The sequence below is a fragment of the Glossina fuscipes genome, unplaced genomic scaffold (genome assembly GCF_014805625.2).
Source record: "Glossina fuscipes isolate IAEA_lab_2018 unplaced genomic scaffold, Yale_Gfus_2 61, whole genome shotgun sequence".
Lineage (NCBI taxonomy): Eukaryota > Metazoa > Arthropoda > Insecta > Diptera > Glossinidae > Glossina > Glossina fuscipes.
In genome coordinates, this window is record NW_023998433.1 from 3,828,634 (window position 1) to 3,856,554 (window position 27,921).

The window sequence follows — 27,921 nt, forward strand, 5'->3', positions numbered from 1 at the left end:
ATCAAGAATATATGTACTTTATAGGATCTGTAAAGCTTGGTTTTAGATGTTAGACATATTATGGAAGAAAAAAATAAAATAGGTATACCCTCATCATACAGTGGTAGGTATAATAAAAACAAATTTGATATAATTTTTTACCAAAATGAACAAAAATGTCACAATATTTTATATGGTTTATTATTTATTCGTTTATTTTGAAATAAAAATTTAAAGCAATATGATCGTTACGGTTTTAATTTAAATTCACGCACTTACACAAACGCGAGTCTTCAAATTAGATTTTATTGTCACTCTTGCACATCAATTAATATAATAAATTTACTTTCTAAACATACACAAATGTTGTTTCTTTATATATTAAAGCAAGAAACATCAGAAGCCGCTAGCAAAGTAATTTTTCTACGCATACGCACTTACGAACGTTTGAAATCCTCACGACCGACTGATCTGCGTTAATTGCAGAGAAAGAAGACTTAAATGGAACGTTTCGTAAAATATTGAAAATATTCTAAAACAGCTAACAAGAGCGAATCATTAAATTTTAAGAGAGCAATAAGTGATGTTGTTCTCATCATTTTTAAAACACACTATCCGCGATAAGGATCGCCAAATAATTATTAATAAATATATGATAGGATGATATATATTATATATTATTACATATTATTATATAGCATGTATTATAAAAACGTAACAACAAAAGAAAAAATTAAAAAATATTATTTCATAGACATATTGGAAAGTTTCTCTAACGTAACCATTCATTCAGAGTCAGTCCTCTCTTAGGTAAACTTGAAATTTTCATTACAAACATATACATCATTTGCAACTTAAATAAATAAATAAATAAGTTTACACTATTTTTCAAATTTTGTTTGTAGCTTACAATTCTTGAATATTATTTAATTCATGGTTTTTCTGCGATTATTGATTTTCAGTTGAAAATTTTTGAATTTCAAATTTGCAAACTTTGCTTTCACCTAAGGAAATTTAACTTTTTTATCTCTTTTTTAAATTCAGCTCACGATGGTCAAAACGGCCGAAGTCTATTACTCTTCAATAACAGTCCCCATTTCCAATTCACATTTCGCTTGAATTTCAAAATGTTCAAAATTTATATTATGATGATCAATCCACGACTTACAATTTCCGATTTAAAATTTCTGGATCTCAATTAAAAAACTTGGAGTGCACAATTTTTACAAGGCTGTTTATGATTTCAAAACTTGTGAATATTAATTCAATAATTTCTAACTTACAACAAGTGCGTATTTTCTCGTGTCAATTTAGGTACCTTCTGCATGAGCTAATACTTAGATATTTTATTAAGAAATTTGAACGCCCTAACACACTTTACTATATTTCCATACTATTTCTAATAAGACTCGGCACAGCAAGAGATACGATATTTATTGATACCATATGCAATGTTTGCGAAGGATACATAATAAGAAGCTTTATTTTTGAGCTGAAGAGTTCAAATTTCAAAGCAAACTAACCGTACTGCAAGTACGAAAATTATGGCTTAACACACAACCGCCTTTAAAGCATCAATTCGACCCAACGAACGCACGCCTGTTTCACCCCTAATCTGCGATCGCTGCACTCCACAATCAGTTTAGTAGCTTTCAATACTTTTATGGGCGCAGCAGAAATATTCTAAAAATTCCATTGATCGTTTCATACGTGATTTTCATACGTGATACGTGTTATATTCCAGTGCTTCCAGTACAATACATGTAATATGTGCGTGCGCCGATATTCGGAAAATCATATTTTTAACTTATGTAAAGTTTCGATTCGTTCCACAATCATCTTTTCATATCATTCTTGAATGAATTAAGGGACCATATTTTAAGACAACAAGAAAAAAAAAGACTAAAAACAATTAAAAGTTGTCTCTCAGAAACGTTTTTCGCAAATATCCATACAGCCGAAAAGATAAGAATAATTTTAGAGGTTTTCAACGAATCTAGATGGTAAAAATAGGAAAATCAAATTTATTGGAATCGAATCCTCCGAATCCGAATATCTATAGTACGGTTTCATACTTTTAAAAAAATTCTTACGCAAAGACTTAACGTTTAGATATTAAATGAAATACACTTGCCACGAATGCTATAGTCGCACAAGGTCGATCTTTAAATACCCTACACGATTTCAATTAACATAGTCATTTTCGTTATAATACATCCAAAAATTATACATTATTTTAATTTGAATGCATAATTTTCATGAAAGGCCTCATATTAAAGGATAGCCTAAAAGGTCCACGTTGAATTCAGTAAACTTAATTTACTTGTCGAACATACTATTATTTTGCAATTGTTCCCATCATAAAAAACCAGAGTAAAGAAGAAATGAGAGATACTACACATAACACGGTGCAAAAAATAAACTTATGTGATTCACATTCTCTAAGAAAAAGTTTTCATTACAAAATATTAAATATTAGACTTTTTTGGCACATAAAGACGCTTTTTTCATTAGAACTCTTATGAGGGTTGGGATTGAAATAGTAGGCCTAGAATTTTCATGAAGAAGTGTTGAAAATTAGGCCGTTTTACCATATCAAGATTCAGTTTCCATAGGAACGGTTATGCGACAAGGAGTGTAAATTAAAGTTTTCAGATTAATTTATAATGCCAAAATACTATTACTAAGCGATTTTTGCCGCGAAATTCTAAAAATTGTCTTATTTTGGCGAATGGTCGGAAAAGTCGTCGTTCGGTCTTGGGTCAAAGTAGGTCAGTGAACCAAATTTTATTGAAAAATTTCTCGAATATTGTGACCTGTAGATTAAATAGAAGAATACAAGGGCAGATATCATTCAGACAGACGGACGCACAAGCTTAGATCAATTCAGAAAATTATTCCGAATCAAATGGTATAATAAAAGTTGGGTCTATTTCAAGTCCTACTAGGTGTTGCATACGTTCTCACAAACTTAATATACACTGTACGACAAGTGGTATAGTGTATAAAAATAAAGCAACAAACGAAAAAGATGTAAAGCAGGTTTTAAGATACATGCGTTTTTCATACAATCGTCACTTTCTTAAATAACAGTTTGGGAATTTCTTGGAGAACATTTTTATTTAAATTAATTTAACTTTTCATAATTTATTTATTTATTTTGATTATTTTTTTTATTTCCAACCTTGATCTTTTTAAACTCTCTACACTTTATTATATTTAATTATATAAATTAAAATATATATATGAAATAATAAAAATAATAATTTTTGTCAAAAAATATAACTGAATATTAAAAAAGACGGGTGTATGACCAAGAATGCCTTTCGTAACTTTTTTGTATTAGCGAGCGCTTCTTATGGGACGATTGGAAATATATTCACACTGCAATCTGCGCGACGAATTGTATTGGAGTTTCAAGTTTTCTTTTGGTTGTTTTTATCTTTTCAAACCTTCGGCCATTTTCAATCTTAAATGATGAGATGAAGCCAAGCATATGTATAATAAGTTCGGAATTTTCATTTTCTTTCTTTTCCTTTTTTAATATGTCAAGTCATGAATCTTACATTGAGGAAACCGAATTTACTAACAATCTTATGTCAATCAAGAATATGGAGAACGCATGTAGCGTCTCCGATATACGTTAAATTCTCCCAAATGATGATAATGCGACAGATCCCTTTAATGCATACTTAGTGTCAATCAATATAAGCTTCTATGTGCAGTAATCTCTCTGCAATATGGAGTTATAAAACAGAGAGAGAAAGAGAGAGAGAGGGAGAGAAAATAAACAAAAAAAGATTGCAATTCTCATATATTTCCTCGGTAGGTATTTATTATCAATTTTAATTAATTTAAAATATAAATCGAAGATTTTAGCCAAATTTTCCATGGTTTTTGCAATATCTGCAAAGTTTTCTAAACATTAGATAAGCATCAAGAGCCTTGAGAAAACGAAATATCCCCTTTTTATGACCATATATCACAATTTCAAAAACCGTCCATAAGCTGATTGCAGATGTGAATTCGCAATATTATTTTCAATTTTTTGTTGAAAACTTTCATATAAATATTGATTTGTTCAAGGACAAGACTTTTTGGACAACCAAGCATTTAAAACCATTAAATTGTCGTTTCCCTATCATTTGAATGCACTTTTGTCTTTCTACTCTTCCTTTAAGCTCTATAATAACATACTAAACTCCAAAAATCTAATCTTGACCTTACCTTTAATTTTACAAATAATTGAAATAATTGAAAAACCACCAGAAAACGAAGATTTATTTATGGCTTCACAAGTTTATGTATTTAAATGGTCACAAACAAATCAATAAAAAATATATCATTAGCATAGATTTTCTCTATATTTACCAATGCGCCTACCTAAGGCGGTAATGAACTTTAGCTGTGCGGAAGAAACCACTTAAATGGTGCGATTTCCTCATGGTAAATGTAAAATCATCTCAACAATGTGGTACCAAACAAATCGACCAAGAACCAAATTAGAATGAATTTCTATTTCAATACAATTCGAAAAATCATTTTTTAGCACTCGTTTAAAAAAATGTTATATTTAGCTCTAGACTCTCTTTAACTTTCGTTCTCGTTAAAGAATATACATAAAAAATAAAAAGAAAACGAATGTGCGTTTGTATGTATGAAAATAGAGACCAAAATTCGTTTATAAATATACATAAGGCAAAGCGTAAACAAAATTATTCGAAAAGACGCACACGCGTGTGAACTGAAACGCTTTTGTTTATTTATTTTGTCACAAAAATTTTCTTTGTAAGAATTTTCAAAAAGAAAATTTCAAATAACAATTTGTCTACATTGAATTTATGTCGGTAAACAAATACATTACGTCATAGAAAAGACATCATAAATTTACATCCGCCTTAAGTCGTCTTCTTTTTTTTGTAGTCACTATCTCATAAAAATACTTCACACATTACAAAGTACTTGGAACATTGTGGGCGTGCCTATTAAGCGATTTTTACACTGAAAACTGTAACAACATGCTAAAGTTTTCAAGAGTGGTACACTCTTTAAGAAAAAAAAAAGCTACATTTAAATATGGCATCATTTAAATCTCCACTACGGCTTCTGCTACAGAATGAATCCGATCATCTCAAATTTCGGGCGTTCCGTTTCGTCCTAATTTTACCAATACGGCATTCAATATACATTTTTAATGCGAAATTACTTCTGCCGACCAAAAATGTGAAATTAGAACTCCTTGATAATCATTCGGTATCTTCGACCTATCTGTTGAGTTTTTACGAATTATTGTGAAATAAATTTCATTAGGTTTCATATGTTTAACATTTTATCGCCCTTAAAACCGCATGTGTGTGTTTCGGGAGAGTCATATAATTATTATATACATAAAAAAAGGAACTCTTTGTAAATGATCTGCTCAGGAATAGGGCGCAGCAGCGAAATTGTCCAAAATTTTTGATTCGACCTTTAAGCACAAAAAGTCATAAATTATATTTTTTCTTTCATGCTATTCTCTTTTTAACATACAAAAATGCGAATGCGTTACAGAAATCGTCTAACTGATCATTATAGGATACCGAGTTATTTTATTGTAAATAAATTGAACATACAGATGGTAAAATATAATACACACGAGAGAATCACGGTCTTGTCATTTCCTCAAGTCCAGTCATCCATCGTAAAAACCAAGATCAAATCTTGAGACATACATTCATTGGACCGTTGTCGATGCCTATTGCCAATGTAATGAAATGATAGAACTTTCAATTATTGTGTACGATTGCAAGATGAAACGAAGATATATAATGAAGTATCGAATATTGGCAGCATCATGCGTGGGTTGTCCAAATTTGGCACAGTTAATTTTTTTGTCTTAAATTACTATCATGATCTGATTTTCATTATGAAGCATTGAAAATTGCACCTTTTTGTCACATGAACTTTAGTTTTCGCTAAATGGGAAGGGGCTCGAAAAATGGGCCCAGCCGGTTCAAAGTTTTCGTACTAATTTAGAATTCCAAAATACTGTTATTTGGTCACTTTTGTCGAGAAACTTTGAAAATTGCAATTTTTTCCATATAACGACTTTTTAAACTAGTGCTTTCTGTGAGGAGTGGTCGAAACATTTTCAATAGCGTTCGTCCTCCAGACAGATAGGCTTAGATCGATTTAAATAATGATTCTGAATCGATCGGTATAATAAAATGTGCATCCATCTTAGGCGCTTCTGCATGTTGAATAAGTCAACACAAACTTAACCACGAGCGATGTAGGTTGCAAAAAGACCAGGTAAGTTCAATTATCATTACTAATCGATGTGAAAACACTTTTACTTTTCTCAATCTGATTTAGATCGCTTTTAATATTAAAACAAACTTAATACTGACTAACTTACTTCGAGTTTATATGGGGCAATTCAGTCAGCTTCGTAAACTAATGATAAACAAATGATACATTGTCTTTGAGTAAACATGATTTCTCAACCCTAGTATTATCATAATCATATACTAGTTTCGTTGTTTCGACAATCGTTTCCTCTTACGCTCAAATTGCTTACCTCAGAACCACACATTTAACTAGAATTTGTTATTAAAGTATAACAGAGAGCAACCAATAATAGCGTAGAGAATCCATACTTTAAATTAATTATTTATTTAATATTGCATCCAAAAAAAAAATTAAAATAAAATTTAAAAAAAACTCTAAAAAGCTCTAAACGCCAAAAGTTAATCATGCATTAAGACGAAGAAAGGAAGGCAAAAAATTGTAAATAAAATTAAAGCGAAACGAAAGAAAGGCAAGCAAGGCAACGTTAAGTATATATGAGAATATATGCGATAAGGATAAACGACATAGATGTTATTCATCTCATCTCAGCACTCACCTGTATTTGCTGCTCCAGTTCATATACAATGTCCGCTTTGGCTAAAGCCAATTGTTCTTGTAATCGACTTTCATATTCATCTATGATTTTTTGTATAACCTGCGCTTCATTGTTAACATAAACACTGTTTAACAACTCATCCTGATCAATAATGATCAGCGATGATCTATTGATGTCTTTATTGTTATTACGATGATCCGGGAATTCCTTCGATGTTGTAGCCAACGGTTCACTCCGAGCAGCTATGTCTGGCACATCATCCATATCAGTAATGCTATTGTGTACACTACTGTTAAGTTTTATGGATCGCTGTTTATTTTGAACGTTTAGTATTTTGGATTTGTACATTTTGGGGAGTTAGCACAGTGGATTGATATTGTTTATAGGCCCATGGATATTGTCATAAATATGCAGAAGGATATAAAAAAAAAAAAAATGCAGAAAGAAAAACATGCGTGTTAGCACAGCATCATAACCTCTTTTTTTATATAATAACACAATTTTACCAAGAAAGGATCATGCTTGTGAATAAAATTACAGAAAGCTAAAAGCTATTCGATTTGCCATAATAATTGATGAGTCATGTCTAAATTGTTTAGTATTTAAGATAAATGCCTAATTGAATATAACATAACATATCTTATCGGCCTCCTCAATATGTTCATTGTTCTTCTTTTTTCGTTTACTACCTAATATGCTGATATAAAAAAAATTAAAAGTTTTGCTATTAACAATTCAAGTTTGTTTTCGGCACTAGAAAATTTAAATACATAAAAAAGTATTTAATAACCCAATTCCAAACCAGGTTGGTCCTTTGTCGTGTATATATGCTTACAATTGTCCTTTGTGTTGTGCCTTTTCAGATGGTAGCGAGTACTCAATAATTTTTTTAATTTTGCTGCGCAAGTGTTACATACACTAATTCCTTGATTTTATAATCATAAATTTTAATGTTGCTTTATGATTGGGAATTAATTTAGCTGAACGGAAATTTTACAATTACACCTTCTTTTGATTATATGGCCAATCACTCAGTCGATGTTTCCTATTCATGTGCTAAGGTGACGGTAGGAAAGAAGTGAGGAACAACGGAAGCGTCTACAGCCTAGAGGTTGTGTCACCACGACTATCACCGCGATCAAAAAAACCATAAATTTTACTAAAATTCTCACTAGCCTGACACACGTTCTTACCTTAAAAATATTGCAATAAAATTTGAAAAGATGCATTTGAGCTCCTATCTGATTTAGTCATAGGCTCTAAAATTCATTCTAATGTTGTACTATTAAAATAATACGTAATATAACATATCAATTGATAAGTTGGTAGAATAGCATATCGACCTCCATAGTATTAATGAATCCATATGATTTTTAGATAGCACTAACCTTTTTAACGATTATCTGTATCTGTTGAAGTGATGCTACTTTTGTAATTTTCAAAACAATGGAAAAATCTTCCTTTCGTTTGTCGATAAAAAAAAGAATTGCTTTTTAATGGGAAAATATAACGTTCACACGAAGCAGTAAATTTGAAAAGAGTTATTGGCTCTGTTCCTTCGAGGTAGAGAGGAGGTTTGCTAATGTGCTCGCCAAAGCTGAAACATTTTTTGAAGCGTTTGAGAAATTATTCCATAAGAAAGACATAGAAATGTTACAGAAGCTTTGGAAAGAATGTGTTACCGTTTATGGGAGTTACGTTAATGAATAGTCGAATTTTGCCTTGTTTTATTAGTGATACTACGACTGTATTGCGTGGTACGTTATTTAATAATAGAATGAACTTAAATATATCCAAAGCCCTAGTAATAATATAAATTAAAATGAATTTTCGTTACTTATTGGCAAAAGAGCAATGTGACGTTTCCAAAAAATGTTAGTTCCGCAACAAGATCACTTCTCAATAATATATTTCCAGCAAAATTACTTTTCCAACACTATAGTGGGAGTTTTTTAGAAATTCATTTGAAAAGTTTTTTAATAAAAGACGTCTGCTCTTTTCCGATATGTTTGTGGAATTGAACCCTGAAAAAGCTTTGAGGCAACACTTGAAAACGGTCATTTATGATATAAATGCATGAATGAGTAACATGTCAATGCTACTCACCTAATTTCCTCAACTTTGAAACGTGCGGAATTTTATTAATTAAATTCAATTATATACAAAAATTATATTCGGCTGTGACTGAATCTTTCATACCCGATACATTTCTTGACAAGAAAACAAAATAAAACTAAATAATCGATATTCTATAATGTTAGGTGAACGTGACTTTTTTTTTAAACAGGTACTATAGCATCGTCCATAGTAAATATGTGGGAGTTTTTCTCGTTGTATCTGTTGTAGTTTATGAGCAATGAACAAAAAACTCAGAAAGCAGGGGTATTTTCAGAATGTGTGGTATTGTAAACGTCTTCTTCATCGATCTAATCCATTTTCAATACCCACCTGAGTGCCAGAGCTTTCAAGGATAGTGCCAGATTTGAAGTGGACCTTCACTTTTACGAACGGCGGAATATTTGCCACAGCTATTATGCAGATGGGTAGGTGAACAGATGGACATGCTTGGACGGACTCTACTAAACCTTGTCAAGAATATATATATTTTATGGCATGTCTGAAGCTTCCTTCTGCACCTATTTTGCTAAATGACTTTTTTCAACTATTGTATGGGTATTATGCGATTGCGCATAGAATAAACGTGGAAACTTTTACAATTTTATCGACTGCAGTTTGTGACAATAAAACAGTTCCAACAACCTGCAAATTTTGGCGAACGTAAAGCTGATATTCTTAATTTTTGGAACGAGAAGAACGCAACGCACATATCACAGAAACAGACAGACGGACAAGGCTAAATCGGTTCAGAGTTTGGTACTATCCAACAATATATTTCTCAAGCTTTTTTGTCGGCGTTCCAATAGCGTTTTGACAAAAGCAACATAAACTCAACCTTCATTGGTGTATGTAAGAAGAATGCAAATACAACCTCTGCTGTATATCAAAGTGAAGTACATTGAAAGAGACTAGACATCAGTATGGATATCCGGAGCATCATAACCATTGGTATGTGCCTAACATTGCAATTTACGGAGGGGCACCAAAAAGCAATATTGGAAAAATGTACGTCCAAATTAATAAGTGTTTTAAACAAAAGTAATGTAAAGACCTATTAAAGACCGGGCTTTTGAACAAAAAATAAAATTTAAATGCCCGGAATCATTTAGTTGCTAATTGTATGACTATAAAATTTTCTTTACTTCATTCAATTTAATGCATCAAAAAAAAAAATTTATGCCATTTTCCCCAACGAATGACTTTAAAGTCGCGTATTTTTAGCTATACTAGTTCCATCCTGCCATACTTCAGCTCTTGTCAAATAAGATAATAGTAGTATACCACAGATAATTAAAAAGAATATGCTCTAATATTTTTTTTATTTAGAAAATGAATTAAAATTCTGGAAAAGTCGCTATAAAATACATGTCATTTGGTCAAGCATCTGTAACCATAAAGAAAATCATAACCACACCATAACAATCTAAAAAAAAAAAAAAAAAAAAAATAAGTACATTATAGACGGGCAAGACCAACCATTAGAAACCCCACACCACTTTGCCGCAAACAGTTATCCAACACACCAACAATTACATATTATTTTCATGTAAAGTGATAGTTTTCGTGGAAACCCATATGACGAAGGACGCTCAATATATTACATGACAATAATCACCATTTAACAAATTTAATTTACTTCCTAAAAATTTTCTTATTTTTCAATTTCTGCCATAAAAAACTAAAAATTAGACTTTCCCTTTATATAGGGAATATCACACTAATACATATAATATCACTACAGCTAAATTGGCAAAGACCAAGAATTGATCCCTGAAAAAACCATCCATCACGACAATGCCAGATTCTACCAATCTGTCATAATTCGATAATTTTTGACAGAGCTTGGTTAGCATCCGCCGAGCCCATTTTGTCCAATTAGTATCTGTTTCGCCTTTTGCAGAATTCCTTTAATGACATGAAGCTGTTCAGTGTGTTGCCCAGGAATCCCATGAACCCTTACGTGACGTCTTATGGACTTTATCAAAAAAATCGCAAATTCATGTGAAGTCCTACAAAAATAGCCACAGATTTGCTCTTTTATCAAAATGCAACAAAAACTTCTAACAATACGTCTTAAATATTTTGCAACGTAATGAATAGATGCTCTACTTGGAAAATGAAACTGCCGCTAAATTCACTCGAAGCCTACGTCATAATCCACAATGTTTCATTAAAAAAATGAAGCCTTTGGAGATACAACATTCATATTTAAGTTTTCTTTGCTTTTTCAGAATTCTTGAATCGCAGTATTTTTTCTTTATTTTTTCGTAGTTCTTAATTCAGTCTAATTTAATTTCTTAAATATACACATATATATATATATATATATATATACATATGTATATACATACATATATGTATACATAGAGTTGCATTCACTAAAGCATAAATCAGTAATCAAAGTAAATATATAAAGTAGATACTTTAATTGGTCGTGAACTGAACGGAACGAACAGCATACTGATTATTTGATAAAATTTATTCACTCGTGTGCTGGTACGTGTAATAAAATTCAACTAAATAGAAGCTAATTTAAATTGCAAAAACTTTTTAAAATTAAATGTTAACGTCAAGCATACTATATTTCAAATTTCAAAACATGAAAATTTGTAGTTAGTTAATCAGTTGATCCGATTTTCGATGTTGACTTATACAAGCATTTTAAAAAAAAAAATATTGGGATAAAATAAGCAAAATGCATTTTTTCTAGGACTGCGGGTTCTGTTAACTTAAGAGCGAATAGTTGCTTCTTATTTCCTCTTTCTACATTTATAGAGATTTCAAAGATTCTGCTCTTCGGAGTGCTCGGTAAAGCCATAGAATTTCAAGATGACAGATATAACTTTAATATTTTCAACAAAAATTTACACATATCGTCAAAAGAACAAATTTTTATGGTATAGTCAAAATGGTATCAATTTAATTGCCATTAAATAATCAATTTTCCGCAAACAAACAAAAACCATTTTAACGTAAAAAAATTTTTTTTTAACATTTGACGTTAATAAGCTGTGGTACTTAACTCACCATAAAATCATCTTCTGGATAACGGCTTTCATAGTATTTCAGTTTATCGATTAATTTCTTTAAATTTTCCTCGTGTGCGCGTCTAATTTCGCCTATTTCGCTTTGATAAAAAACCTTCAGATCAGTAATTTCTAAAGCTAACTGAAAATAATATCGAACGCAAAAATAGTTGTGTCATAATGGTCAATGGCGTAAAAAATTAGGAAATGTCAAAATACTTTACTTGGCTTCCTTGATTTTTGATAAGGTCTTCACCAAAAGCATCATTGCTGGGAGTTATTTGACGATGTGACGGACTTAGCAGCAACTCCGCTTTTGAACGTTTTTTAGGTGAGCTAAGATTGTTTAATGATCTTTTATTTCCCCCAAAATCGTCAGATATTAGTTCCTCATCTAAACATTCGGAGGCTGAAGAGAAGGTATCCGCCTCCTGATGCTGTGACTTTTGAGAAAATACATCATCAGAGAATCTAAAATAATGTTAAAAAAGTGAATACATTTATATGTTAAACAAGCAGATGATTGTTTCACTTACTGCTTTTCCAAATCGACACATTTCGTTTCGAAATACTTCCTCAAATCCTCCATTTCATGTGCATGTTTACTTTCCTTTTCTTCTCGCTGTTGTAGCAGTTTCTGAATTTCTTGTTCTTTCGCCCGCTTTTCGTGCTCCCATTGATCCATAATGATTTTTAACTCTTGATCGTAACGCATTTTACATTTTTCTAACTCTTGACTGAGATAATCATCAAATTTTTTTTGAACCATAAAAAACAAACGCACTTCACTGGGTGTTAAATACTTTTGAAATTGTTCGATTTGTTTACTGAATGCCTCCGCATCCACCATAACATCAGCTTCGTTTATTGGGTAATAATCTGCTTGACGCGGCATAGATAGTTGACGCTCTCGAGAATTGCGCGAATGCTTATCTTCATTGTCGGTTAAAAATTGTCGTTCAAGATCATCATCTGATTCGCTGACTAAATCCATAGAAATTTCCGAAATTCTTTGACCACCATTACTCTCCTGATCACGGGGCCAATACGATTTGCGTATAGATTCCATAGCTTCAGATAACTGTTTTCTCAATATTTGCACTTCCGCATTAAGCTTTTCGCTCTCGGCCTGCAAGTTTTCACGCGTCGTCAAAGATTGTTGCAGAGAGTCAGCAAGTTTGGATATTAGCTCGTCTCGTTTTGATAATTCTACGTATATGTCGTTGGTCTGAAAACAAAAAAAAGAAATGTAAGATTCAAACTAAAAAAATTATTGCATCAAACCAACCGATCCTCCAATGAAATCTTCGTGAAAAGTTCGATAGTCGGTAGAACTTGTCACCAAAGAACTACTATCGCGCCCCGAAAGCAATTGCTCTAAGGATGGATTGACCAAAGACTCGCGGCGTTGTAAGTTGTCTAATTGCATATTCACCGAGGCTAAGCAGACATCTTTTGTCGCCAGCACCTGCTGCAATTCCTCCACTTTCTGTTCTAACATTTGAAGCATATTCAAACTTGTTACACTTGCACCAGCAGTCTCTTTTTCTTCATTACTATATAAATTTTTACTTTCGCTAGTTTTTGTTGTTGTCTGCGTAACAGTATTAGTAACAGTAGCGCAGGACGCGGGTTCCTCATTAAACGATAGAGAATTTCGTTCACTTTCTTCCGTAATATCCTCCAAAACATCTTTTGAAAACTCTGCTAACGACACGCGTTCCATAGTTTTAATTTGGTTAGCTGAGTCGGCAGAATTTGAGAATACTTCGGAAGGAGATAATTGTGGGGGAATATCACGGAGCTGAGTTTTCATGGCCAAAATTTTTAACTTCATTAATTTTAAACTAGTTTCTTCATCCTCTTCTTCGCAGACATCAGTATTGCATGATTCATTTGAACTTTGCTCTAACACCACGTCCTTTGGTTGATTAGATTTCTCATTTAGATTATTATCTAAATCGGTTGTCATCCCCGCTAGAGGAATGCTATTCAAGTTGACTTTACTTGGGTCGCTCTGAAGGCTTGCAGATATTAATGTCAACCCTTTACCCGCTTCCAATTTAGGTAATTGCTTTATATTAGCAGGTTTTGTGAGATTTTTACTAACGCTTTCGTTTGCGGATATGGGAAATTGATTTATCGTTGCTACGCCTGCCTCCAAATTCTTAACTTGATTTGGATGATTAGTTTGAAGTTTTGTTAAAAAGTCTCCATCAATTTCTAGTTGCGATACTGATTTTATATTTTTGTTGAAACTTTCTTTCGTACTATCAGGTTCATACTTTGATGACTGAGCAGTCGATGCACTATAAGTTTTTATAACTTTCATTTGTTTCTTTCTGCCGGGGTCGGAAAACTTTTCTGTGTTTAAGACCATTGCAGAGTCCATCGACAGCAATTTCAATTCATCGCTCGTACTGCTATCTTTGCAAGAATTTTGTTCAAATGATCGACATTTATTTGCATCGAAAGTTTCTTCCTGAGCAACTTTTCTTGAAAGGTTTTTTTCTATTGCTTTCTGTGGCGTATCCGCTAATAATTGATTGGCTAAGGTTTCATTATTAATGTCAAAACTGGCATTTAAAGAGCTTAGGTTTTTGTCATCGAATGACAATTCAATTGAATGGTTTGTCGCTACAATTTCTTCCATGGAGTGATCCTTCTCACTATGCACCGAGCTAGTTTCTGACAAGGCTTTTTGATTTAGATCTTTTGCTAAATGTTGTTTATTTTTCGGTTCATCTTCTACTCCTGATATTAATTCGTTGTCTATTTTATCTTCCTCAATTAAATCAGACACGTCATCTGCGGTACTTTCATTATGTACACTCAACTCTTGATCATCCAGCTGCTTTTCTTTCTTCTCACATTTTTCCATAGGCAAACTGCTGATTTTAACATTATCTAAATTCAGTGAAGACTTTGCAGACTGCTCTTCTTCGTTTATAAGAAAATGTTGAGCTAATTTACCGCCCGCTAGTTGATCGTCATCGATTTTATATTGTTCATCATCTGTGGAATTTTTCAAGCTTGGGCTCTGGCTTTTAGCTAATTCATTACTGCCTTCACTGAGACTCAAATCCAAACCAAATAATTGTTTAACTGCTAGATTTTTGCTAAGACCAGGTATTAAGTCTGTTGCATCTCCGGTTTCACTAACTTCGAAAACTTCATCTATTTCTTCTTCAATGCTATGTTGATCAGTTTCACTGCTAGATATCGTGTTTGCTGTTGCTGCCTTAACGGTGCCAGCTATTTGTTCATTCACCTTTTGCGAATTATCTTCCATTATTTCTATGGAAATTGAACTTGTTGGCTCATCAAAAAACGTTGAGAATGTCGCTGTCGATGTTATATCGTCTGATAGGCTATTAAATTGTTTGACGTCTTGCCGCAGCAATTCTTCAGTGTCTGCTAATGAAACTGAAGCACCTCGATGGCACTGGTGCGTTGGTTGATCTGATTGCACGTATTGTTGTGTTTGCTTTTGTCGATCTAATCTCTCGTTTGGCAATGATATTGAAGTTTTCCTTATTGTATACGTTAATCTTGAACTACTACTCGAACAGTCATACTGTTTTTCTCCGCATTGTATTAAACCTTGTTCCTCTGATTTGCAGTCTGGACATTCGTAAGATTTTGACACCACAAACTCCAAAGTAGGTATAAATTCAACATTGTTTATAGTTGATGTTGCTGTTAATGCCCTTTTAACAGGAATATCTGGTAGATCGTTAGAATTATTTGAATTATTGGAGTCGCTGGCTGCTGTCGTTTGAGCTTTGCTCGATTGTCGATGTTGCTCTTGATTTTGTGCAGGAGGATGTAAAAATGTAGTTATCTGCAAAAAAAAAAAAAAATAAAAAAAAGATGGAAAAAAATTACCTAAACATATATGACACTTTAAAATGAGTAACAGGCACAGCCGCTCAAAAGCATTTTAGTCCGGTGGAAAAATTAAATTTCAAATCGACCAATTTAAATCTCATCGGGCAGTGAGATCAAAACACATATAAAAATCTTTGGGGATAAATTTCTCGTAAATTAGTAAAAAACAAATGAAAACATTGTAGTAGAACGCTGACCGTAATTAAATACCATACACAACTTCGTTTTATGTAGTTATTCCTGCAAGGACTTTTCAACTAACTATATAGTAAAATTGGACCTAACTCAAGTTTTTCTGGCTGTTGCATACATCTGCGCAAACTTAATATACCCTTGTAGCATAAGTGGTGGAGGGCGTAACAATGAAGTCCGTTTTCAAACTCGATCTGTAATCACCAACTAAGAACATTTATGTCAGGTTTGGACTTCCTAGTCCCATTTTTGCGAAGGCAACCGTTCCGAAAATACAAGGCGACAGAGCTAAATTGACTTAAAATTTTACGCTGATCGAAAATATCTACACTTTACAATGCTACCAACTCGGTAACGAGTCAATACAACTCCATCGTTCGGCAACGAGCAAAACAATAAGTGTTTGCAAAAATACGAGCTGCTCAAGCACCCTAATAAGTGTTGCTTATCGTGAATGACATGAATAACATTCATTGTTTAATCAACTAAGCTCGAAGATTTATTATATATTTTATTGAAAACGGCATCTCTTGATGATAATATTTTCAAGTGTAATGCAAAAAAGATTGATTCATTTACCTATAAAGTACAATTAATTTGACCTGAATTTTATATATCAAAACCCAAAATTGAAATTTATATTCAATTTTATAGTTTGTTTTCTCTATTAGATTATATTCTATAATGAAATGACACATATCAAAAGAGAGTTTCTTAACCTCTTACAATCGGGAGAATTTTAAATTATTACCGCGAAATGAATTGAATTTGTCGTTAAGCAATTAATATTTACCAAAATGCACAAACTTAAGAGATAGAGTTCGAAAGTGAGATAAAGATAGATATAGATATATAGAAGGAGCCGGAGATGAAGATAGAGATAGAGACAGAGACAGATGATTTAAAGTGATTAAAATGGACCATTGTGTCCTGCAACATATCAAACAACTAGACTATGAATGCATTAAAGTGGTTTAAGAGCATTACTTAAGAGGGAGCTACAGCACTACATCAGTAAACTTAATTTCTCCGCCTAAATCCGATACTTTAGCATAGACAATAAAGATATATATTTTGTCTTTGTCTATCTTTTGTCTATATTTTGCCAAATTTTTGTTCAAATAAGAAAATATAAACAAATTATATTCCACGGGCTGACTCTTTTTATTCATTTTCTGTAGAACGTAACATTAACATTCTATTATTATAATATTAATAAAAAACAATTAAATATTTAATATAAGAGAGATCAATATTCAAACTCTGTACTTTTTAATCCAATTTTGTTTTAATTATCTTATCTAGGTTTTCATTCTTTATATTCGTAGCCTTATTCACATGTGTTTTCGCCCTCACCGAACCTCAAAAAAAAATTAATTTTTGTAAAAAGTACTATGACTGGCTATACAAAATTAATTACAAATTAGTTTACTAGAAATTTTGTTATTAAATCGTGAATCCTTTGTGAGAATTTCGTGATTTGAAAGTACTTTGAGAACATAAATAATGTCAATAAATTTTTTTCAAACGACTAGACAAACGTTTTAGTCCAATTTAAAAAAAAAAAAATTGGAGTCGATAGCCTTAGTTGCTAGTATTAGTTTGGGAAAAAAGGAATCCATTATTTTTATATGAACTTCAGGACTTTATTTAACATGCTTCGGATTGTCCGATTTGGGTCAAATATGCACCGTTTTGTTGTACGATTTGTTGCCATTTTAAAGGTAACTTCAAAATGCCTCTCTCATAGAAGTCCTGGTCTCTATTTGCAAAAAACTCTAGTAGTCGATTTTCACAATCCTCCCTAGATTCCAATTTTTTATCATTAAAGATATTTTGCAATGCAAGAAAAAGATGATAATCGCTTGGTGCCAAGTCCGGACTGTATGGCGGATGCATTAAAACTTCCCAACCAAGCTCCCGAAGTTTCTGGCGAGTCACTATAGATGTGTGTGGCCTAGCGTTGTCCTCGTGGAACACGACACCTCTCCTGTTGGTCCAGTTGTTGCCAGTAGAGATCAGAATTTAGCGTTTGGCCATATGGAAGCAACTCATAATAAATAATCCCTTTCCAGTCCCACCAAATGCATAGCAAAACCTTCCTGGCCGTTTGAGGTGTTTCACCGCTCTTTGACCACGATCGTTTTCGCACAGGGTTATCGTATGTGATCCATTTCTCATCTCCAGTCACCATCCGTCTAAGAAATGGGTCTTTCTCATTCCGTTTGGCCAAGGCTACTCAGATGGAAATTCGATCCATCATGTTCTTTTCTGTTAATTGGTGTGGCACCCAAACATCGAGCTTCTTTTTGAATCCAGCTTTGTGTAAATGGTTTAAAACTGTTTTATGGTCGATTTTTAGCTCCTGGGCGATGTTACGACTGCTAACATGCCGGTCAACTTCGATCATTTCTTCGATTTTATCGACATTTTCGACGACCGGCCTACCTGTGCGAGGTGCATCTTTAACATCAAAAATTCCTGAACGGAATGTACGAAACCAAAATTACACATAATTGGCTGTTACAGTATCGGAACCATAAACACCGTTCACAATTTTAGCCGCCTGGCTTGCATTTTCGCCTTTGTCAAAGAAAAACTGTAAAATGTACCGAATTTTCTCTTTGTTCACTTCCATTTTTAACACGCTGTAACTCACAACTGAATGCACCAAACAAAAAACAGCAAAAGAATTTTTTTTACTGAGAAATGTCACCTTTCCAACGAGCATAAATCTGAAATTGTTTGATCGATACTTTACGAGAAATCTATCAGTGCAGCCATCCACCCAAAAAAAAAATGGATTTCTTTTTCCCCAAACTAATATTTTAGTCCAAAAGTTGAATTCTTAGTCTAAATGAATTTTTCTATTACATCTTCTTAGGGACTCGTGGAAGTTCTCGAACATATTTGGCTATCGCGATTTGTGACTCAGTATCTCTGCATTTGTTGATACAATAAACGTATGGAGCACTGATGTCAATGGAAATGTTACGTATGCATCACAGTGCAGACGGACGTATGATTACGACAATATAGAAAGATACAGTTGATGAATTACACATGTTTATATATATTTGAAAACTATAGAAAACTAGTTGTCAAAGAATAGTTTGTTTAGAAGAGAAGAAAAAATTCTAATTAAAAACATACCGAACAACAACGCAGGGTCGTTGTCGTTTCGCTTTGAAACATTCGTAATTATTAGGAAATAAATTTTGAAATAAAATACATGTTTTTTATTTATATCCACGTAAGCGTAAAATCAGATGTTAAAAAAAAACCTTTTTGTTTTTAAGAAAACTATGTTAAATTGTCAAAAAATTTTAGGGAATTAAAAAAATTTACGTATGAGATAAAAAAACTTCTTCTTTTGAATATGAATATAAAATTTGATATAATTAAAAAAATTGAAACAAAACAAAACACTGATTAAAAATTGTTTGAATCGAATTTATGAATATACATTTACCAATACACAATAACATTTTTAAACATATTTTTATGGCATAAAACATGTTCACACTTCTTTCGACCGAGTTGAATTCTTTTCTCTTTTTTCCCTTCTGATCCAAAGTTCGTTTCGTTCGCATCCAAGGTTCACTCGTGAGAGTTTTTCCATTTATATTAACAATTCCATAGATTGGCACAATAGGAGCGGCTGCAATTGCATCAGTTTTTTAGTAATATCAATTAAAAGTTAGAACATTTTCTGCGAAGCTTTCTAATCAAATATATATGTGTTTAAGAAAATTCAAGATCGAGTCAAATAGTTCCAACTTATTGGTACCCTCGTTTTCCATTAAGTTTTCTAATTTCGAAATCAATAAAAAGCCAAACAAAGTCATATCAAATGAGTCAGTTACTTGTTTGGTGATTAAATTGCGTTTTTGTTAACAACTTCTGCGCAGTTTTGAATTTATACGGTAGTCTACTGCCATTTTGTCCTAAAGAACAGTCAAGAAAATTATGAAAGACCTTAAAGAAATATTTGCCTCTTAAAGCAAAACTCGAACGACCGCTTCTTCATTTTTTCGACCTTTTAGCAGATCGTAGCCGTTAAGATTCGACTGAAAATGCAAACTTTTTATCCGACTAATTTTTCGTTAATGCACAAGGCACTTGACATTATGGTTAACACGCAGCATCCTTCCAGACAGGCAAAAAAAAAAAAAAAGAAGTGATATCTTCCGAGCCTTGCATGCGCCCTATGCATTGACTATAAATAAAAATCACTAAACTTTTTGCCAAGGATAAACGTTGTCCAATTGGGTTTTTTTTGCGCTTATCTTTTAGGCAATTCTAGAAAACGCGGATAAACACAACTTAGACCAAGCTCGGCTATAGATAGCAATTTATTGACACTATTTTACATTAACGTTCCGTTAACGGATGCTAGGCTGAAGTTCTTTATTAAGAACAGTCATATTCTATTATTTTCGTTTCAAGCAACGTTTAACTTGGCTATTTCCGGATACACGGTGATCTTTTCCACCGTGACTCTTTTTAAACTCATCAATCATACATCAATCAAGAATTAAAATTCCATTACAACAACAAGAAAAAGAACGGTCTATTTAAAATGCTTGGTGAATACAGCTGTGCGTGCTCTACTGCTATGCATAGAATTCATCATCTCAATTATTATAATTATTCTAGATATCTGTACAAAACAAAATTCTCCCTCTGCTTATTATTCCAAAATATTTTTGTAACTTTTTTATTAACTCTAGGAGAAACCTGATCTTATTTCTTTCGTCAATGTCTTTTATTGACAAGGATAGGATTTCAAATATTTTGAACAAATTTTTTTAAAAGATTTTCGTGTTGAGCGTAGCGATTCTGCAGCAAGCTATTCGTAGAACATCAATGATACCGTTTCGATTCTTAAGTTTGTCGCTCCAGATAACGACATACTGCAAGATCTGCAATGATTAACAATCATAGTTTTTGCCAACTCCTGATAGCATTTCCTCATGCATTCTCAATTCCTTCACAAGTGAACTCTGTGATGTTATACTCAATAGTTTTTTTAATTTTTAATGTTGAATATGATGCTAATAATAAGAAATTGCCAGTCTTTGCGTTTAAGCATTTTTAGAACATCAATATCATAAAGACTTCGCAAATCAAGGTTCAGCTACAAGCATTTTTTTTCACAAGTTTCGTTGCTTTAATTTTGGGCCATTTTTTTACATGAAAAATGCGTTTATTGAGAAAAATTGGTACAATTTATCTTAATCAAAATACTTTCCATTATTTTCTATAACATTTTACTATATTTCTCGCAACATGGCAGCGATCGAACCACCGACCCATTTTCGAACATTTTCAACTTCGCGTAGCTGCGTGCCAGCCATGCCATGCTGCATTGACCTAAAAAAGTGATATTTAAAAGACAACATTTCTAATAAGTACACTGAGTGTGGCAGAACTTCCTATTCGAGCTGAAATAGTGTATCCTTGACAACTTTTGTAATAAGTAGCCAAAATGGCATTTTCAGTCAATTCATATGGTAGCAATTAGCGGCTATTTCTCGTCCCTTTTGCAACAATACATCGTTCAATTTGTTCAATCGACGTTTGCAGACATCTGCAGTAACACTTTCGTTCGGTTTTAGCAGTCCCTAATGCACTACGTATTGTTGATCATCACCGTATGCACAACAAAACTTTACGGCCATGAATATTCTGCTTCGGGGTCGATACGAATGGCTCTCCTGGACTAAACTATAGCTTTTTGTGCTTACGATTGTCACAGTAGACTAACTTTTCATCGTCAGTCACAATACATCGGAGAGAAATCTTTTTTTTTGCCGGGCAAGCAATAAAACCGCGTTATTGAGAGGATTCGAAATGGCATATTCATTGCATCTAAATGTCTACAAACACTTGGTTCGTCAATTCGCAGTTGGAAAAATTTTAGAAAGTTTGAGCTGGGTTTTCTGCTAATAAGTCTTGCAATTCATGGTCCGTGCACATTTTTGGTCCTCCAGGCCGTTTTTTCCCATTGACATCATAACCATCACTTCTAAAACGTGACAACCAAAACCGACCATTAAGATATGATGAAGAAGCATCACCATAAGCTTCTGAACGTGTTTGGTGGGCTTCTGTAGCAAGTTTCTTGAAATTTAACAAAAAAAAAAAAATAATGAAGATCGAAAATGCAATTTTGGGCGCTCCACGATTAGCGGCGTAGACGACATACGCTGAATATCTTAATAATATTATATGGAAAACTATTATTTTAGGTAGAGAAAAGTCAAAATCATTGAATTTTTTTGTTATGAACACTGGCATTTCCTATTTGTATACCATTTTTACCTGTAGAAGTCGTTGGCCAAAATGTCGTTGGCGAACTCCTAATATTTAACAATTTAATTTTTTTTGTAAAATAAAAAAACTAATAATTGCGAGGGGGTTTGATACGAATCCGAAGAAGCTACAACAAGGAAACATCGTCACAAGCTCTTATTACTAATGTGCAGAAACAACGCTAAAGCGCGGGCGTTACCTTTTATTCATATTAGGTTGTAAGGTTGGCGCCGTGTTAAACACATACACAGCGCTTTTCTTTTCATTCTTCTTTTTCTGCCTCTTATAACTTTATTTACACATTGATTTCCTTCGTTTTTAGGGATTTTCTTGTCTTTTATTTTAAAAATTTTAATAGTTTAAGCGCCCTCTTAAGAACATAGTTTTCTATATAAGAGTAAAAAATAAATAAACAAGTAAGATACAGACCTCTGATTAAAATCTATAAGATTTATTTTTTCACCTCTTTGTATTAAAAACAAGCAAGAACATTATAGTCGGGCAAGGCCGACCATTAAATACCCTACACCACATTGTCTAACGCAATTCTTATTTTAATTAATAAATTTAATAAATCATCACATATTGAAACTTACACTTTTCTACTCTATAAAGGATCAATTTTCGTGAAAATACTTAGTAGGTTAGAATCCAAAAACTATGCCGCGGTGATCCAAATTTCATACAGTTAATTTTTTTATCTTAAATTAATATTATCATATATAATATTCGTCGTGAGGCATTGAAAATCATATCTTTTTGTCGTAAGAACTTTAGTTTTCATTATGTGAGAGAGAGTTGAAAAATTGCCAAAGTCGGCTCAAGTTTTCTCTACTTTTCTTTTCTGCTACTTAGTCACTTTTACCGAGAAATTTTAAAATTACAATTGTCTTCCGTATAACGACTTTTCAGAATAAGGCGTTATATGGAGAGTGGTCGAAAAAGTGGACCGATCCGAACCATTTCCAATAGCGTTCGTCCTTAGGTCAAAACACGTCACTGTACCTAATTTCATCAAGATATCTGAAAATCTGTGACCTAAGCTGTGTAAACTGTGTAAGATGAGCACTTAACCGATTCAGAAAGTGACTTTAAATCGATCGGTGTAAACGGGTCTGTCTCAAGTCTTTCTGCGTATTGCATACGACCGTAGTAACTTAATATACCCTGTATCACAATCGTAGGTTAAAAACATTCCTCCACTTAAATACTTCTTATTATATCAGTTGTTTTGTCACTGCTAGGTGGAATAAACACTGCCACCACGGAGATTTTATGAGAAGCATATATTATCTCATATTTTGATTTTGACTACACGAAGAAATTAATTAATTCACATAAGGCTTGTGTCACATAATTCGCACCGTTTGAGCTCCTTGTCAATTATATATAAACTTGACCATTGACCAAAGTTTTTTTTTTTATGAGAATCACCTCAAATTAATGGAATTTGATGTTCGCGGAGGAAATATATTACAAAAATATGGTAATACTCAATTGAGGCCAGACTCTAACATTCCCACATGACCCAGTTTACAAAATCAACCCTTTAAATATAAATTTTCGTTGCACTTGTTGTCTTCGCTAAAACAGTTTTCTGGGCGTTCATAAGATGTTCATTCTTTTTTTTTTCTCATGGTATTATTATTATTATAAGTTTATGTTTGCTCAATGCATAATGAAAGAAATGAAAAAGTTAAAAAATCTTATGTGAACTAGTTCAGTTTATCAACAAATTTGTTTTTAAACCAGAACTAGAACGAAAAAGCAATTTGTTTGCATTTTTTTCTTTTTTTGAATTTTTTTTAATGTGTTTTTTAAATATAAAAGTGAATAATTTTCTCTATAAACTATTAAACTTTGCATTTTAAATATCAAGCTGTCAGAATAAATGTCCTTGATCTTGTCGCTTACTGTTTAATAAACGTAAGCAAAGTTGCGCGGTAGTCAACTTAATAACTAAAGGAAAATTTGTTTAAGAAGTTTTCAATTTTTGATTATCTTCAAATTTGGAAGAATTGTGATGAAATATAACTTCAGTTATGCAATTCGTAATTTAATGCCTAGAGACGTTATCTAGTCTTACAGAGATAAAGTTTATTCAACTCACTAAGAGAAGATGTACGTACATATTTAGTTATAATCGCATTGCTCACCAACACGCCGACACAATTATCACTTCTGTTTGAAAATATGATTTACGCTTCATAAAAATCTGGTATTATATCAATTATTGTAATTTTGAATTATTTCTGTTTCTATTTCTAAATACTAAGTGTTTACCAATCAACTATTCGAGAGAAATATATCGATACCAGTTTCGATAAATGTCATTAGAAACTGATTGAGGAAAAACAGAGTCTTTAGACGAATAAAAGACAAATCGAATTTTCAGAAAATTCCTGTAGTGTGAAAAAAATTAACAAATCGGTACATGTTTGAAAGAAGCTACGACATAAAATTCATTCTTTTTCTTACTCCTTTTTTTTGTACATTAATACCGTTTTCATATAAGGATAGGGAATGCGAAAATACAGCAAATAGTACTGCAAATATGTAGCGCCTTTTTGAGATCCACGAAAATACAAATTAAATAAGTTACAATATTTTTTACATAAAGAGAACTTTAAAATAAAACAGGACTTTTGCAAAACAAAACATTCTAGTGGCGCTGTCTAAGATAAAAATGTGCTTTTTGCCTTGCTTTTTGCCTGCACACACCGATCTCTATAACGTTATAAGAGACAATATCTATGTTAGAAAAGCTAATATTATTATGATTGAAGAGGTGAACATAAACATAAAGTAAGCCATAACCGGACTGATATTTGTTGTGTGTAAGACGAAGAACAAAGTGTTTTTTTTTTCAATTAAATATAAACCCACTTTTTTTTTTACTTTTTTAGAAGTAGTTCTCTCGGCAATAGCTAAGTTATTTCTTTTAAGTAATATAGGAATACGGATGCCATCAGCATTTTTTATGCGGCCGCCTTTTATATTGTATCTATTATATTATAACTGCGATTGAATGTGGATTCAAATTCAAGTGTGATGATATTTGGAAATTGTTTAACTGCTCTTGACCCAGCAATGAGTACGATACAATTTCAAAGTGTATCAGCGAAATTCGGTAAAGGCCATTTACGATACGTTCGGATTTTCTATCATTGCTTTCTCGGCTAAAGAATGTCCGAGAAAAAACAGAGAAGAAGAAGAAAACGAATTACTTTATGAAAACCGTTCAGAATCATATATAAATAATTGCTAGCCAGATAGCGCGTATTTACATATACATATTTTATATGTATCCTCGATCATATTGTTATACAAGTTTACGCAGATAATTTTCGACCACTCATTCCGCCTTATTAACATATAATTTTTCTTTTTATTATGGGTGAGTCCAAGGATCGATTCCGTTAACTTTCGAACTTAATAGGTAATATCATACTAGGGCACTTTTTCAGTATACTTTTTGGCTTAAACATTTCTCACAAAAAATATAACAAACATTATATAAAATGACTGATTATGGAGGGAGAGCGTGGAGTTTTACACGTGCTAAAAACCAATCCCGACACACTTGCGTTGCCAATATGTTGAATGTGCATTAGATTGACATTGACAAGTAAGAAAAGTCAATTATGAATGAAAACGATTAAACATGATCTTAACCACGCTCACTGTTGATCACTGTTGAGAAGTAGAACAAACACATAATAATTTTTCGAAAGAATAGAGTAGTTCTCCTTAAATATTGCGTTCTATTATCAAAGGAATTTCGTTTTGAAGTTGCAGAGTTATAACTGGTAAGCTACAGTGATGCGATACGTAGGATCAAACAAGAAAATGCACTGCTTTGCAAGGGAGACCGCGCCTTCTATTTGTTTCTAAGCAAAAATTCGAAAAACTTTTCTTAAATAATTCAATATGTGTAGTTTTATATGTCCTATGGTTTTTTTTAATGTAAAAATTTAATAACAATCCCATTTATTTGCAATGAACATAAAATAAAGCCATGTGACAAATTTAACGTCAAGTTTGCTTTTTTAAAGAAAAGTTTTGAAATCGTATTCGATCTAATGTTATATGCTCTCTATTTAGTATCTCCGTTTCTATGCAATTACAACTAAGTATATACGTAAAAAATTCAATACATGCAAGCCATTTTCAAATCATATGTACGCACTATAATAAAAAACACTTACATGAAACTTATGCATTCTGTTTTTTAAAACATGTATGAATTCGACTTCATTACTTAATAAGTAGCAAAGATTTTCATAAAATTAATTGTCATATAATTCAGTTTTAGTTAATGTTTTACACTTATTTACAAATCGTCGAAGTAAAATTTTGCTTTATAAGAAAACTGAATTTTATGTTATTTTTTTAAATTAAAAAAAATAAATAAAAAAAGTAAAACAAATAGCCAGACGCGCTGAATTAAACTGTAGAATCCGCATCGTAGCGATATGCTCTTTTAAAATAACGCAATATATATTAGAGTGAGCACAACTACTAAACGGTTCAATTTTCACTACACAAGACAAAGTCGTATGACAAACATTCAACGTAGGCAGAGCGTCGATTCAATTGAATACAACTAAAACGAAATGAATTATGAGAGCGAAAGTGAAACAAAAAAATAAAAAAAATCTTAAACGAGAACAATAAGAACCGAACAAATCGACACATCAAAAAATAAATATTTCGCTAAATGAAGACAAAAAAAAATAAAGTAAATAAAACGAAAAATGAATAAATGTAGAATAAATAAAATTGAAAAAAGAAAAAACTCTCATAAACTGTTATATTTTACTTAACAACTGTAAATGCACATGTTATATTTTAAAGTATATTTCGATGTATGCGTGCCGTTATAAATACGGTTTTTCATTACATGATAACATTCAACACACCGTTCCAAGCGGTTCCGTGCACCAGAAATGAAACAAACTACCACAAGCCAAACTACTCTGATAAACGATATATTTAATTTAATCTTACCGTATAATGTATTTTCGAATTAATATTTCATAAGTGTGTGTGTGTGTGTGTTGGAGAGAAAACATCTTTACGTATCATACAAATGAACTATATAAACAAAATCACACACGCACATGTCATGTGAATACATACATGCATGAAGATTTCACAAATCAAATTTAGCCAGCACTCTAAAATTTTCATTTAATTAATATAGTCAATTCGATCGATTTTAAATATAATTTTAAAAACACTCCCTTAACTCCTTTTCACATTTATTAGTATTTCTCTAAAATTCTGCACATCCTCTTCTACAGACGTATAAGGACCAAATCTCTCTCTCTCCCCCTCTTTCTTTCTCTCTTCCCTCTCTCACTCTCCCTCTCTCTTACACACACACACACACACACACACTTTCTTTCAATCTCTCCCCTTCCTTTTTTACTCTTTTATCGCTACTACTTCCCCACATGCCAATCGAATCGACTGTTTGCTGCTTTTGGCAAAATGAGAGAACGAGTT

The 27,921-nt window shown here is 32.4% G+C and overlaps 2 protein-coding genes across 6 annotated transcripts in view; one reads left to right on the plus strand and one right to left on the minus strand.

Moving 5' to 3' along the window:
* Positions 1-26,760, minus strand: part of LOC119637925 (protein MLP1) — a 55,693-nt gene extending 28,933 nt beyond the window's left edge. For 2 of the 5 annotated variants that reach the window (XM_038034370.1, XM_038034369.1), the window contains exons 1-6: positions 26,619-26,759; positions 13,298-15,853; positions 12,546-13,237; positions 12,234-12,480; positions 12,011-12,151; positions 6,866-7,174 (exon numbers count right to left, since the gene is read on the minus strand). In XM_038034370.1, coding sequence (XP_037890298.1) covers positions 6,866-7,174; positions 12,011-12,151; positions 12,234-12,480; positions 12,546-13,237; positions 13,298-15,853; positions 26,619-26,633 — 3,960 coding nt within the window. In that variant the 5' untranslated portion in view covers positions 26,634-26,759. Of the gene's footprint in view, positions 1-6,865; positions 7,175-12,010; positions 12,152-12,233; positions 12,481-12,545; positions 13,238-13,297; positions 15,854-26,618 lie in introns of all 5 variants that reach the window. The other 3 variants (XM_038034373.1, XM_038034372.1, XM_038034371.1) reach the window with 2 other exon arrangements.
* The window catches only part of LOC119637928 (integrator complex subunit 10), a 42,105-nt gene continuing 20,387 nt past the window's right edge, over positions 6,204-27,921 (plus strand). Inside the window, exon 1 of the mRNA XM_038034382.1 lies at positions 6,204-6,270. The gene's annotated coding sequence lies outside the window, so the exon portion shown is untranslated. The remainder of the gene's footprint in view (positions 6,271-27,921) is intronic.